At 48.3% G+C, this 16,173-nt stretch overlaps 1 protein-coding gene across 1 annotated transcript; it reads right to left on the bottom strand.

Moving 5' to 3' along the window:
* Positions 1-12,458: 12,458 nt before the first annotated feature.
* LOC143221029 (uncharacterized) lies at positions 12,459-15,006 on the bottom strand. Its single transcript, XM_076446570.1, has 7 exons — positions 14,965-15,006; positions 14,577-14,856; positions 13,908-14,500; positions 13,329-13,816; positions 12,996-13,248; positions 12,728-12,916; positions 12,459-12,530 (listed from the first exon to the last, which is right to left on the bottom strand). The coding sequence occupies exons 1-7, from the start codon at positions 15,004-15,006 to the stop codon at positions 12,459-12,461; spliced, it is 1,917 nt and encodes a 638-aa protein (XP_076302685.1).
* Positions 15,007-16,173: the final 1,167 nt, after the last annotated feature.

The raw sequence follows: 16,173 nt of genomic DNA, 5'->3' as shown, positions 1-16,173 counted from the left end.
CCACGCGGTGTTAGGCCAACTCCTTCTAACCGTGTCCGTCGCATTGGTTAGACGACGTATAGAAAGTTCGAGAGAAAGTACCCCGCGCGCACGTAACGCGCGAACAGAGGTAGTCACATCTCCGGTCGCGTGAAATTTTATCGCTGGAACTGGCGACGGCGCCGAAAACCCGACACGACGCGTCCGTAAACGCGTTCGTACCTGTGCACCGGGGGAATTTCGCCGGTCCGAGAAGGAAACGCGCGAAACGATCGATGACATCACGACGCACCGGTGGAAAGGCAACACGTCCGTTCCCCTTTCTCCGCGGATCCAGGTAGATCCTGCACCACCTACGATATCTCCTCTCGCGGTTCTTTCCCTATCTCGCGGCGATATCGGCTTCTAAACGCGCGCGCGTAGCCGCGCGGAAAGGCAGCGAGAGAAGACAGTGGCCGGCTGCGAGCCAAGAACGAGCGAGCTGCGAGCAGAAGCCGCGGAGGAAAGCGGACGCAGAAGGAAGGAGGAGGAAGCGCGTGTACACGCATCGGATCGGCATAACGCGGGCTGCAAGAGGGGCCGGCTCGGCGGCATTCTTGCGGCAACGGCGTAGCAGTATAACGGGTCCATAGTCGGCTCACGGAGGACTTCTCGAGGGCTCTTGGAAGCCGAGAAGACTCTCTCTCCACCGGTCGTACAGTTCGGCTCAACCTTGAGCTGCACGCGGCAAAGCGTGGCTCGCGACGCTTCTTTTCCTCCTCGCCTCGCCGCGGCGCGCCCTTTCCTTTCGCCGATTCGACGCCTATCCGACGCCTATCCGACGCCTAGCGTCTATCGCAACCACCGGCCATCGATCCTCCGCGAACCATCTTTCTCTCGCCTCGATCGTCCCCCGGTTACGTCCTACTTATCAAACGGTCCTCTTTCGTATCCTCGCTCGACCTACCTCCGCCTCGCACTCGCCAGGGCAACGTAACGAGTTACGCTCGGAATCGCGTAATTCTAGAGGCGTGTATCGATTACGAATCGACCTTTCCATACGCGACACGCGCGATTCTTCGCTCGTAGCCTCGAACTTGATACGGCGAATCGGTTTCGAGAGAGGAGATCGCGACGAGTAAGCGCCGAGACGACAAGGCGCGATACCGGGGAACGCGCGCGACCTTCGCGGAATTCGCCGAGCTCGCCGGATCCTAAATTCCAGCCAACAGATAAATTTTCGGCTGACCTTTCTTCCCGCCGCGGACCGCGACCGCGTCTCTCCGCTCGTTCGCCCCAGCGTTTCGGCTAATAGAGCCTCCGGTTCTCTCTAAATCTCCGTTCCTCTTTCGCGACGCAACTGAAACTGGTTTTCGAGGTTGCAAACGCGACGGCGATCCCGGGGGCCGCGCGGCCGAGCAAACGAAAGGAAACGTTTCTCGCGTCGCGAATTCGCCGATTCGTAATCTAGCTTGTTATTCCGTTTCCGAGAGCGAAGCCTGTCACGCCGATAAACGATAAATCAGCCGAGACGCGATCGCGCAATCGTCGCAACACCGCGTCATCGGGGCCCGTCGGGTGCGAGGTAAAAACCGATCGGGGTGTATCGCGATGGAAGGTGGACCCCGAGCGATAACTGTGTCGAGAGGCTCTCCCGTGGCTCTCCCCTCGACTCTCCAGCCCCCCGACGATAAAGCTTACTTGCACTTTCGTGGCTCTGTTAACGCGACAACCAAATACGGCTTTCGGTGCGAACATGCTGGAGGTCGCGGATACCGAGGGTGGGGCGATACACTAACCGAACGGGTAGACAGAGAGAGAAAAAGAGAAGGAGAGCAACGGTAACGATAGCGAGAGCGAGCCGGCCGGTCGACGGTGGACCGAGCGCACCGGGTTCTCGAAAATCCGGGAAAGTCGAGGAAAATCGCGGAGAATTGCAGAGAAGACGGAAGACGAGGTACGACCGAGAGAAAAACGAGTTGGGAAGCGCGCATCGAGGGGTCGGGATCGATGATCCAGAGGGTCTGGAAACGGCGTCGAGACGCGACACGCGAGATAACGAGGGGTAAACGGGCGAGAGCGGCGCGGTGGACGAGAGGGAGTAATTGGCATTGGGTTTAAACGGGGTGGACGTGGCGGAACTGGATTACGCCGGTGGTCGCGGTAATTTGGCAGGAAAACACGCGAGTCGTTCCGCTTCGGGGTACCACGCGCGCTTCCCTCGCGTTCGGGTGTGCGCGGGTACGCGCTTTTCTGGGATGGAACGACGGGAATTCAAAGGGAAGAGGAGCCAAAGGGGAAAGAGCGTCTGGTCGGCGATAATAATCGCGAGGCGCACAGGAGGACGCGTGGTCGCGGGATTTGGACGAGGCTGGAAACGGCGAAACGAGGGTACCGAGAGAGACGGATCGACCGGCTACGCGACCGATTCGGGCCAGAGAATAGGTCGATCGGACCAAATTAAGAAATTCCAGGTACGCGTTACGGGCACATAAGCGCGGACTCATACGTGATTGTGCGCGGCGTGTCTCGCGGAGCCGGTTTGTCATAGAGCTCGGCCGGCCTGCAATTATTACGCAATCCCCGTATTCGATGAAAACGACTTTCTTCTTATTCGCTCGCCGTTCAAGCCACCCGTGCGTCTATCTCTAACCTATCTATGCGTCGGCGATACTCGTCGCGACGCGGTATCTTCGATGATCGCGCCTCGACACCTCTCCGCGCGTACCCGTCCCATTGATAGCTCGATTCTTACGTCGACTCCAGCTCCGGCCCCCTCTGAACCCCCGCGCCGATTGTCTTACGTTTCGGAGATCGGATTTCAGGCTATTACGGACAGCTTGCCGAGAGCGCGCGCGCTGCCAACCTAAAGGGGACGAAAAGAAAGGGAAAGCAGAGGAAAAGAGAGAAGAGAAGAGGAGAGGAAAGGAAAGAAAAGAAACGAACGACACACGAGGCCACTCTACTATGACTACTAGTAGTTGCCCTCCTCGAAGGGGATTCGAGGAAGCGGCGGTTTAAACGGACCAACGAAAACAAAAGGGAGAACCCGGACGATGGTAATCTTGAATGAACCCTGGCGATAATATCGGTACACGCATTTCTCGTTTGCTGAATCGGTCGCTTAACCGTTCGGGCCCGATATGCCGTTTCGTGATTACCAACAACGCGCGACTCGTTAATGGAAGGGGCGACCGAGAGTGACAGAGAGTGGGAACACGACCGAGCGAGTAAGCACGCGAGCCGACCGAGAGAGGGAAACAGAGAAGGAGAGCGGGAACGAAAAGCAAGAGGGAGAGAGAGAGAGGGAGAAGGAGAAGGAGAAGAGAGCGAGAGACAGAGGTAAAAGAACACAGAGGTGCGACGGAACGAAGCGTGACTCACAGAACGCCTCGTGTTTTGCTCATGGGCCAACGAGTTTGTCGAAATTTTTCATCGAATACCTAATGTACTCCGCACTGGAAACCGAGCAAAGATACCGAGTGTGCTCCGAACCGATCCAACTGACTCCTGTCACGTGTCCACGACGAAAACAACCGAGGAGAAAAACACCCGCGAGAGTCCGTTCCACCGAGGATCGCGGCACTTTTACTTACTCCGATTACCGATCTCTCCGGTCCGTCTGGCGGAAACACGCGTGGTCGTAGTCGTCGACGAGCGGTCGAAACGGCTCCGTTCCGACGGTTCGACGTCGCACGATCCGTACTCGCGTCGTAGTCGCGGAGGGTTTACGCGAGTGGTCACGTTCGCGCGCAAACAAGCACACGGTAGATAAGATTGGAAGAAGTGACAGAGCGCGAGTGACTAACCGAACGAACGAACGAATGATCGTCGGCTGGCCGGTTCGTTAGTCCGGCCGTCCGACCCAAACCGACCGACCGCTGCTACTCGAGACGTGGCACTGGAATTCCTGGTAGAACGTACCGCACGACAACGTTGACGAAGTCGACGCGCGTATCCGGAACCCCGCCGTAACACGGCCAGGTAGCTGTAGGCCGTACGACGAGGACGGAGAGACTCGCGGCGAGAGGAACGCGCGCGCGCGCGCGCACGCTCGCGCGGAGAAACGGTCGAACGGAAAAAGACGGAAAGGTGGACCGAGAAGGATGAATGGGCCGAGGAAAGAGGAGCAACGGGCGGATAAGGAACAGCGCGACGAACGTAGGGAGGGACCGAGCAAGCGAGAGAGGGGAGGAGCGAGGCGAAGGGTTCACGGCAGAGAGAGGCAGGTAGAGGCCGCAGAAGAAGAGAGAGACGGAGCGGAGGGGAGAAAAGGAGGAGGAGAGAGAAAGAGAGGAAGAGGGAGGAGACAGAAGGGGAGAGAAGGAGAGCGAGCGAGCGGCTTGCGAGTTGGAGAAGACGCGATTTGCCGCTCCGTCGTGTAGAGCACGTCGCCTCGACACAGACTGCGGCTGCCTGGACAACTGCCGCCCACCCAAGCTGCCTCTACCTCGAGCCTCGAGGTTCCAGAACCTACTCCTCGTATCCATGCCCCGCCATTGCAGCTCGTTCATCCTTCGCTTTCTCCGTTCGCTGAACAGAGAAATCGACGCGGAGCGCCGTCGGGGGCTGTCGGGGGGCCGGAGTGGAACCGGCCGAGAGGAGGACAGAGACGGGATCAAGGGACAGGTTGGCCGATAGACAGAGAACGGGCGAGAGAGGCCTCTGTGTCTTTTTGACAGCGAGAGAGGCCCCGTACTGGACGCCGGTGCGCGCTGTGCACCGCCGTAGAATAGCTGCCGTTACAAACAGGTTCGTAGGGCAGGTCACGTAACGACAGGGGCGCGCCGCGAAAATACCGCGAATCGCGAATTAAGCGGACCGAACGACGCGTGTGCCAAACAGGACACGGATTATTCGCGTTTCACGCGCGAATACAACCGCTCGCCGATATTCATTCAGCGCCGCAACCCTCTTTCTCTCTCCCTCTCCGTTTCTCTCTGTTTCTCTGCGTTTACCGTTTCGCGGGGAATTCTTCGAACGGCCCGGGCAAACGGAAGATCAGGAGTAAGAGAGCGACGCGTATCCCATGGCAGCGCGACGGGGGCCCCTCGGTGGCGTGAGAATTCTCGCGATCTGGCGCCAAGCCAAATCTACCTCATTTTTTCTTCCTCCATCATTCCTAACGTCGCCGATATTCTACCTCTTGTTTATGTTCGCGGTGAAACTCGACGGGCAAACGCGGCCCCGCCGCTAACAGATGTGCACGCTAAATATCCGACTTTCCTCTAGATCGCTAATCCTGCCATGCTCGCGGTCACCGATGCAGGAATGTTTATCTTATCCGAATAGGCGATAACGCGCCGAGAGATTCCGCTGCGATTACTTCGCCGTCGTTGCGCGATTCGTCGACGAAAAAAGATCGGGAATTAACAATCGTCACTGTACAAAGGTTAACGGTAAATACCTAGGACACCGATTAAAGATACCGATTTCGTTCCCGCGTTCACGGCCGCGCCGATTAAACGGCCGATTTACCGTTCCGTTTCCGGCTTTTTACGATAACGACCCAAGATTCTCGCAATCTTCGAGAAATTGCCGGTCGCGTGTAGTCGTTTTTTCAGCCGGATACCTGAAATTTCGACCTGTTCGGCACGAATGTAAACGACGCGCGATACTGGTCGAAACGGGACCGGCCGAACCGGCAACTCGAAAACGCCAACAAGCACGCGACCAGGCTCGCGATAATCCGAATTTTACGGTATGCCTAAGCATCTTCTCGTTGTTCCATCCGAGAACAATCGGGAGGGACCGGGAACGATACGGTAAGCGTCCCGACGAACCGCGGCGACTTTGCCGAAGGGGAACGGAGCGCCGGTCGAATTGACATGCAGAGGAGATTCCGATCGGTGCATCGACGTAGACGTACCGTTGATGATCGTCCCAAAACAGATAATTACCACTCTTCTAACGCTATATCGTCATGTCTAATACATATTCGATGAGTTCGTGGCAGCGGTTCATCGTTCCCGACTCGTGGCCCCGATCCCACCGGGCAACATTTTTTTTCTTCCAACTTTTATTTTTTCATCCTTTCTGCCCTGTTGGCAAGTACACCAACATTCCTAACTGTACCTCGATGGAACGGAAGATTACACCGTCAAATATATATTAAAACGCTGATTCTGGCAAAGAAATTTAGTCTGATCGCGAGCGTCGATCGGGCCACGGCATCCGATCCCGAGCACACGCGCCAAGAAATGTCACCCTGTCTCGTTCGCGCTTCGCCCCGAGACGCCGAGACGCCCCGGAGAACGAGAGGGTGCGCTACGACGAGAAAAGTTGGCAACGCAGGTGAGCGAGAAATCCTCGAGAGAGCTTCTCCCGATTCTCGGGTGAATCAGTTCCGGTCGGTTAATTAAAGCGCCAGCAGTCCCTTCGCCTCGAGAGAGACACTCGCGCTTCGCTCCGAGCCCTTTGTACCCTCCAACCTGAGAGGTTCTCACGGGAAACCCGGGATGCATCGCGAATGCGTCAGCTTGGCCAGGTACTCCGGGTACTCCGGGACATCTAGCGAGAGGCTCGCGAAGCCTCCGTCCGTGGCAACGAAAATCGGCACACGCGTGACCGACAGGTGCACTTGCGTGTCGTGCACCTGTCCGAAAATTTCAAAAATTCGGTTACTCTCTCGCGACTGATCCCCGCGAGAATCATCGATCGACCCTGTCGGGTGCATCGGAGGAGCCCAACTCGACTATCCGAAACGAAATCGATGGTTCGTGGCAAGGAACGTGGGAAATCGAAGTGGGAAAATTATAAATTGACGACCGTTTACCGGGAGTAAAGAAGGACCGATGGTCTCGCACGGGATCAACCCTGTGGAGTGGATCGAGAGGATGTGGCGAGCTAGAGAGGAACGGATCGGAGCGTAAAGTGGCGGCGCGTGGAAAGGAGAGGAGCGGCGGCCGGCAGGTAGGAAGTAACGAGGAGGAAGGAAAAAAAGAGGCGCGTAAGAGGAAAAAGAAGGAAGGGGAAGAAGAGGTTCTCGAGGCTGGGGCATCGAACCGTGACCCGAGCACCTGTTGCCGCCTCCACGCTCCTAGATTAATGCGAAGCGACCTAACCTGCCGCCTCCGCTCCCTACTCGCCGCGTAGGCATAGCGAACTGGTATAACCTCTCCGACCAAGATCCCATGGACCGTGACCGCTGAAAAGCACGGTCGTGAGTTCATCGACGCGACCACGCGGCTCAATCGTTCCACGTTACCCGCCTGTCTGCTCTCTTTGATCGCCAGCACAAGTGTCTTCATTCATCGTTCCAGACCGGAACGCGTTGAATGTCGTTAAAAGTCGTTCCGCCAGCCTGCCGAGATTCGCTCGCGTTCCCGGAAAGCCGTAAATTAACGGGGTGGGCGGAGAGGAACGACCAGCCTCGAGAAGCAGAGAGAAGCAGAGAGTGAAACAGAGAGAAGAAGAGATAGAGGGAGAGGCAATTGAGAGAATCGGCCCGATAGAGGAACGGTTACTAGAGCATTCGCGATAGCGCACCGATAGGTCGTTATAATTAGAAACAATTACGCTCGCGTGCCCGAGATGCGATACTTCGATATCGGCTACTAGCTACGGTATATTTACGAGATCGCGAGAGTTACGTTACGTCGATCCTATCGAACAGCATTTTAACGACTCCACCTGAAAATGGTGCGGAACCGAGCGAGCCAACGCGCGCGCTGCTTTTGTCAGCGTGAATCAGAGCCTGTAATTTCACGAATCGGATGTGTCCTACATGCACGCGTTCGCGTATGCACGCGCGCCGGTCCTACGGGCGATACGCGTCAAGTGCGAGGCAAAGAGGAAAGATCGTGTAAGGATGGCGGAAGAGGTCTGTTCACCTCGGTTTTTCTCGCCGCATCGCGGTACCCCCGTGCTGCCCCGCGGTGCCCCCGGTGGCCACGGAATTCGTAGGACGATCAAAGCGACGCGAAAAACGACTCGTAACGGAGGCACGCAAGTCAAATGAAAAAAGTCTCACGGTAAGATGATCGGCGAACTGCAATCCGATATTTATCGAATGGTTTCGAGTATCTATTCCTGGTCAGCACCCCGCGACGAAGGTCGGGCTCGACATTGTACCGCAAACGATCCCCGTTTCCTGCATCGCGAGAATCCGCCATCCGGCTAATTCTCGCCGCGAGTCCGCGTGTAATCACCGCTCCGGACACGCTCGTAAATCATCGAGCAGCCACTTCGATCGATGCCGCTACGATGACACCATTCGTATCGCCTGTTCCGAGTACGCGCTGCTTCTATCTCTCGACTACGACCACGAGAGCAGCGGAACGGAAGAACGTTGCAGATTAATTTCCAATTATAACTCGCTTCGTTCATCTCTGCCCGTTTACCGACTTGCTGCTCCCGATTCGCTATCGCTGGATGTTAATAAACCGTAGTGGTCGGTGACACGCGATCCCAGTGATCCGCGCACCGGTACGGCCGTGAACCGAGCTTAAGCTCTTTATCTCCAGCCAAATATCCGTCGCTGGTGTTTTCACAGTTGGCTCGGCGGACGTTCTCTCCTCTCTCGAGCGATTTGAAGACCAGCCGGTGCGGTGCTCGCGAGCAGCAGCCGGTTCGCCGCGATTCCAACGACCCGGTGCAGTCGCGCCCCGACTACCGTACTTTCCGCTTCTCGCGAAACCCCTCTGCGCTCTAATCGATACGATCGATCAGGGCTATTCCAGAGAGAAACGCAACCCGGGGGGACTAACCGTGGGGAAAAAGGAAATTTCGTGAATTACGAGCGTCGTTATCGATCGGAAGAGCAGACACGCGCGCGCGGAGGAATAAAGGACACGCGAGTGTGCGATCGTCGGTATTATCGCTGTTGATTCGAATACGCGTTAACATTCCGGTTGATTACGTATGCGCTCTTGATTATAACGATACTCGTGTCTGCCGTGTGGTAGGAGCACGAGCAACGTCACCGTTGACCAACGTGATCCAGCATGCTCGTTGCGCATAACGATGCCCATTTTACAATTGATCGAATACCGCGTCGGTAATTGCGAACGGTGCTTAAGTTGTTTTGCACGGTTAAATAGGGGATTGCCAGCGAGGCGGCCAGCTACTAGCCAGCGATATTATTCTGGAATCGCGGTGCGAACGAAAACGAAAGGCGGAAGGCGAAAGACGGGAAAGAATTCGAGTACGTAATCGGCTTATGAAAACGGAAACTAGAAACGGCGATTGACACTTACCGGCAATCCGTAAGACCGCTCTGTCAGCAGGATCGAGCTGCAGGATACTCAACGGTTTGTCCTTTACCCATTCTTTCAGGCTTCCGTCCAGCTCGAACTCCATTCTCTACGGCTGTTGATTAGAACTCCCGTTTTTTCCGCTTTACACCATATTCGTGCAACTGCTCTCCTCGCTCGGCACTGTTTCACAACCACTTGGCAATTTCACAACCGCGACACACGCAGAGAGCTCTAAAGTATTACGTCGTCTTCGTTCAATAGCGTCCGCGAGGCAGTCGCGAATACTGCACCGAACTAAGTCGCCGTGTTATCGACAGCGGGCAGCTGGCAACTTTGCACGCGATATCAAATACGACATCCTTGTTACTCGCCTCTTCCTCCCTGCTGTAGATCTCGCTGCTGCTGGCCACGTTTTTCTCCGCCCCCCTCTCACTCCTTTTCTTTCTATCTCTCTTGTGCTCGCTGTTTATTTCGAAATCGACGCTATTGTCGAGATGGAAATAGTCTCAAGCGAAGGAAAAGCACGTGGAACTCGAGCGGAGCATGCCGCGCGTTTATTTACCGTACACGACGCTGCTGTAGGGTAGAGTAGCGCACCGCTGCGTAGAAGTGCACCAACTGCACCGGCGGAACGGAAGGAAGAGAGGTGGCAAGGAGACGACGAACAGGGAAAGCGTACGCGTTGCCTGGCGTCCTTTTGACGATACTCCCCGATAAGTATACGCCGGTTCCTCCAGCCCGGCGACCTAACGTGCTTCCAGCACGTTGATAACCAACGATGATACTTCGTATCTTCGTCGTCGGCGGCGCTTAGGTCAGGTTAGATTCTTCTCGAGAACGGTTAGGTCAAGCCCGACCTCTGACGATTCCCCCTCGTTCTCCTCTGCTCTTCGTTTCACCACCTCTGCCGCGATCCCAAGATTCTTCGGTGTCTCTCACTCGTCAAAATACCATAGCTTAGCTCCACCGCCCTCGCTGTCTTCGATACTGTCCCCCTTTCGAGACATTCTATAAATATGAAAAAAAAGATATTTCTATCTTTCCGTTTCTTTTCCAACGCGTAAGTGGTTCGCGATCGGCGCGTTACGCGAAAATGGCCGGCGCCTCGAGCACCCTTAACGACGTACGTGAACTCTGAGGAGAGGGAGAGAACGATATTGCATTAATATTTTAGTAATCGAATTATGAGTCACGACCGCAGGGAAAGTAATGCTTCCTGCCGTATAACGCTTTCTAAGGACGGTCGAAATATCGCGAAATTTCATTCAACCGTTCGTTTCCCATTTAATTTCGCGTGTTAAATACGTACGTTGCCGGTACAGGCGTTAGTCGGAGAGAGAACCGATACAAAGAACCGGAAGCGGATGTGGTAACATATCAAGTCGAACTAATTCTCATGCAGCGTTAAAAGAAAAAAAATAATTGAAACATGCATAAATTCTTCGATATATACATCACCGTTCTATTTTCAAACCGGGGTGCTATTTGATTACGTGTATTTCTGTTAAAAGTAAACGATTAGCCTTGCGATTTTATCGCTTATTAACAATATTTCTATCGCTGTTCAAAGTACGATCATGATTTTTCATTCGAATTACGCGTTCCGATATTTCCTTCCTCAAATCGTTCCTCGACTGCAAAATATTTATACGGTTTTATTTACTTGCTCTTCCGTTTCGAATGAAAAAATGCGGATATCCGTTCCATATTCACACCTCAAAAAACCTCAGTTTCCGCGCACGCAACCACGCGAAATAAATTTTCTATTCCTTTTTTCTCCGTTTCTGCTGTAAATCGGATTTTTCGATTTTTCAAACGGAAAATCCCGGCGAGTACTTTTTCCACGAGTTTCCACCGAATAACCGAACACTCGAAAACATTCTTGTTTCAAAAAGCGCTTGCTGAATGAAACAAAGGTATATTCTAGTTGTTCTCGAGTTAAACCTAACCTAACAGATGAGAAAACGTAGCGAGCTAGTTATGTTTCAACGAAATGACACTAAACTCTTTGAGTTTGCGCATCACAAAGATGTTCGCGATATTCTCGATCAACGTTATCGTAAAATTCTAATGTTTCCTATTCATACGTGAAAAATATACGAACGATGCGTGATATCGCGGATCAGCGACATCTGCGAGACACATTCGTGCAAGTAACTAACGAATATAACCGTTTCACCGAAAATAATGTAACGTAACTGTGATTCATTCGAACGTATCGCTCAGAATCATGAAACAAACAATCGATTCGACGCAATACAATGGGGACGGCGTGATATATTATCTCCTCTTAATCTATCCGCACTATTAACGGTACAGAGTCATTGGAATCTTCGTAATATTAACGAATCGACAGAATACGAAGGATATGCATTACCGTTTGATCATCTGTCGAGTAAGATGCGAAAGCAGGAAAAATCAATGTTCACCGGTATTCCCCTTGAGTTTCTTTGTCGGCAACGAGACAGCCCGATCCGTAGAATATCCTTTTGCGATTTCTGATACACCTTCCAACAAAAAACACTATGTACTTGTATGCAGAGACATCGCATTATCACTTATCATAGCAATTTTCGCGTTAGAAATACGACCCGGTTCCTGACGACGCGCCTAGCAGACGACATTTTGCTTTTAACGAACGGACCCGAACTCCTTCGGGAGTCTTCGACTCGCGAGCGACACAACTGAATAATCGGGGATTCGCAACGCCGCTCTGTGGCCGCTCCACCACCCTACGCTACGCGAGTACATGCTAAACAACTTTTTCTCGCTACTTCCATACGAATTATCTCTACCTATTTCTTGTCCTGCTTTTTCCATCGTTTTTTTTTCTCTCTGTCTCACTCTTTTTACTTTCAGCGCGTCGTTCTCTTCCTTTCACATATGTTATGAAAACTATAAAATAATGCGCAAAATATACACGATCTTCGATAAAAATTAAACCGGTATATGGAAGGAAAAAGAGGAAGGAATACGAATTACAGAGTATATTTTTTCAACAGTTCTCGTGATTGGAAAAACAACCAATCCTTTGAATTAGTTATAATTAGAAATATCATATCGATGGGTTATTGAGATGTCAATAGCAATATACTGTCCATCCATTGGGCTTATTATTAAATTCTATAAAAAAACAAAAAAACATATGCTAGAATAGGTGTATTTTACATATGAATGAATGGAACGCGCCTGACATCATACCTATAACGGATGACATCAACTTTTCACCGTATGATTAGTAGAGTCTCCACAGGCATCGGCCGTTCATACGGTGGAGGACGGTAGCCTTCGCAGCCACTTGCTTCATTTGATGTCACCGCTAAATAAAGCGACTGACACGGTCGGTAAATACGAGGACGGTGTTTCGAGTAGCACCTATTCCATAATTAGATGCTTATTGTGAGATTCGTTGAAAATCAGTTTCAAAGTCCAATCTATTATAAACGATCTTATCGAGGGTTTAATAACGTGCCGGCGATTTACGAACTTGATTCAAAGATCAAAAATTTCTTCGTCTCGATGCGATAATCTCGGTCAAATTTTTCATTTCTTAATTAAAATACTGATTTTACCGAATTATCTTGGCCAGAAAGTCTTTCTTTTTGTAACTTTTCGATAACGTCTTTCTGTTGTTTAACCACATCGTTCAACTGTTGTATTTTACATTGATAGTCATGTTTCATCCGGCGCACATGAAGCTCCTGTGATTTTATACGTTTCTCTACAGAATCCACTTGCTGTTTCGTACCTTTTCGAACAATCTGAAATTATATATTATTAGCGGTTTCTTTCTTCTCGTTTTTTATTCAATTATTATTATCCTTCATATTTTATACGTACTTCTAGTTGACTCTTCAAACCTTCCACTCGGCTGGTAATGCTTCTACCGAGACGATCCATATTTGCATTTTCTTTTTCCGTTTCGCGTAAAAAAGTGAGTAATTTTTCTCTCTCTGCAACGATTCTCTCATACTCTGAAAATAATTCCTCGCAATAAACAGTTACTTTACTTAATTTCTCCTTCAAAGAATTACGTGAGACACGAGTCGAATAAACGAGAGTTTGCATGTGTTCGACTCTGCGCTGCGTTTGCCTGAAAAAAATCTAAGTATACGTTACGTATGGATAGGATACACGACCATTATATGAAAAAAATATAAATAAGTAACTTACTTTAAGCTTCTTTCAAGGTTATCAACAAGGCCCTTTAAATGATTTCTTTCGGCTATAACCATTATTAGCTGTTTCTCGTTTTCGGGTTGATTTTCCTCTATACGTTTTATATGATTGCAAAGATTGCGTCTCTCGCTTTCGTACTGATACTTTAATTCGTCCAATAACGTTTTACATTCTTCGATAGCGTTAGTATGAACGACAGTAGGCACTGTTTGATCTTCTTTACTTTTCAATTTTTCAAATTCTTTGCTCAAAACTTCGTATTTTCCCCGTAGATTGCTCAATTCAGATACCGTACTTGTATGCTCCTTCTTTAATGCTTCGTTGCATTTCAGTATTACTTCCATTTTCAGTTCGTAAGATGAACGAATATCATGCGTTTCTCTTTTCACATCTGTGGTTTCTTTTTTCAAAATATCGTTTTGTTTTTTCAAAGATGCGGTATTTTCAACCAATTTGTTAATTTCCTTTGCATACCTGTCACACTATACATTTTTTATTACAGTTATTTATACGATAATTAAACACATTTTTTATTTACTTATCCACATTGTCGATACACGTGCAATTATTTACCTCTGATTTCAATTCTTCTACTTCTTTGTGCATAATCTCATTTTCTGTAAGAATTTCTTTACATCTAGTACTAAAATCGGCCATTTCCTGTTCGTACATCTGCAAAAGCTCTTGTTTCTCTGATAAATTTTCTTCGTAAGCATTCAACAGTGGGCCCAACGCATGAAAATTAATACCTCCCCAATTCCTCGAATCATACTTTTTTCCACTGTTTTCTACACGTGCAGGAATATTTTCATGTTTTTGTTCCCCTAATTTGTCTTGATATCTCTCTAACTCGGAATTTAACTGGTAAACAATAGTCTTTAAAAGTGTTATATCTTCGCTCGATTGAACCTTTTCTGCTTCGAGCTTCTGATTATGCTTAATAAGATTAACTTTGGCTTCTTCTAACTCTTGAACCATTTGTAGCAATGCTTCGTAATGCGAATATACTTTTTTATACTCCGATTCCTTTCGCTCCAATATATCGCTTAATTTCTGGCATTCTTCTTGAATACTTTTATAACGTCTCTCCAATTTGTGATACTCGTTAGCTATTTTCAAGGTGTCCTTTGACACGTGTTTATCTCTAGTTCTGGATGAAATTATTCCTAGAATAACAAAGTACAAAATCCTGATTGTTATTTGTTTAACTAAAAAAGTGGTTGTACATCGTGTATATAATACCTGAATCGGCATCACCTTCGTCGAACAATTGCTTTTGAGGATTATTTTCTGTGTTTAACTTCCTAGTTCTTTCGTGCTCGTACCTTTTACTTTTATTTCTCAAAGCAATTTCATGTTCGTGATTGTTTACATCATTATCAGTCATATAATCCGATGAATACTTATGTAAACTATGAGATTTGGGCGCATGTTTTGTTCTTGAAATACGTCTGCGACGATAAATTGGGGTACAAGAGGTATCCTGGCTGCTTTTCGTACCTGTTGTTCTACTGCAACTATGCTATTGAGTAAACAAAAAATCTGAGGTTAGGATTAGATAAAACATTTACACGATATATTGTTTTGTTTATAAATAAAATATACAGATTTCACTATTAACAGCAATTACTTTCTTTCTTTCTCGTTCAATGTTACCGTCATAACTAGCCATCACTTTAATTTTTTCTGCAATTTAGGAAAGATAAAACTCAACGATATCATTCGGTCAAATCTATTCGAATAATTCAAAACCATGAATAAACTAAGCAACTTCACGCGATAAAAGTATCACAATTGATCTAAACAAAACATATACAAATGCATATCACGTAAGTATATCGATGTGTATTTTTATTAATATTCCAGTTTGTATTCCATCCATTGCTATAGCAACTGTTCAATGTTCTGGATTTTCTCACTAGATGGCGTTTGAATCAATTTTACTGCCTCCATGTTTAATGTTTGTCTACTTATCTGTTAAGATAATTTGAAAGTAATTAAAAAGATTAAAAAAGAATTAGCTCCAGTCCTATCACTTTTCACAATCGAGAATTCTAGGAAAGAATTATATTGCTCCAACGATAACTTTCTTTGATTTAACTGTTTCATTGTATCGCGTATTACACGCGAAATAAAGATTTGAATATTTACGTTATACGATGTAAAACAATTTATTAAAATATGCAAATATATGTCGCTGTTCGAGTTTAATGTCTTTCCTTCGTGGCAAGTTCAAAAGTAATTATTATTGTCGATATTTTGCGACTTAATTGCAGCAATTAATGTTTGATATCTAACGTCCTCGAATACTTGACGTCTACATTTAGGCTAATTAAAAAAAAATGAAAAAATAATAATACTAATATAGAAAGTTACAAGGGAAATGTTTTTCGTTAAATAGCTTTTTCCTCCTGCAATATTGACATTATCAACACTTCAACGTCTACCTATAATTTTATGAAAATCGTTATTCTTTATACTGATATTAAAAAAAAAAAAAAAAAAAAAAAAAAAAAAAAAATTTGCGACCAGTTTTACATGTATTCTTCTAGTCACACATACTCTATTGGGAGAGAAATAGGGGAGTATGATTTATATTTTCCAATAAAAGCACGAAAGTTTGTTTCGTAACGTTAATTTCTTGCACGACGAATTGTTAATTGGCATAATAAATTTTTATATAACTGCCTCCAGTAATATATCAATTTCACACGATAAACATTTACATAATTTTCATATGAATTAAGAAATATATGTAATCCTAAAAATCTCACGTAACAAATTGATCTTTATCGATATATCGATATATCGGTATCGGTATAATTTCCGGTTAAGACTA

Source organism: Lasioglossum baleicum, unplaced genomic scaffold (genome assembly GCF_051020765.1).
Source record: "Lasioglossum baleicum unplaced genomic scaffold, iyLasBale1 scaffold1828, whole genome shotgun sequence".
NCBI classification, from domain to species: Eukaryota; Metazoa; Arthropoda; class Insecta; order Hymenoptera; family Halictidae; genus Lasioglossum; species Lasioglossum baleicum.
This window is presented reverse-complemented; position numbering and strand designations above follow the sequence as displayed.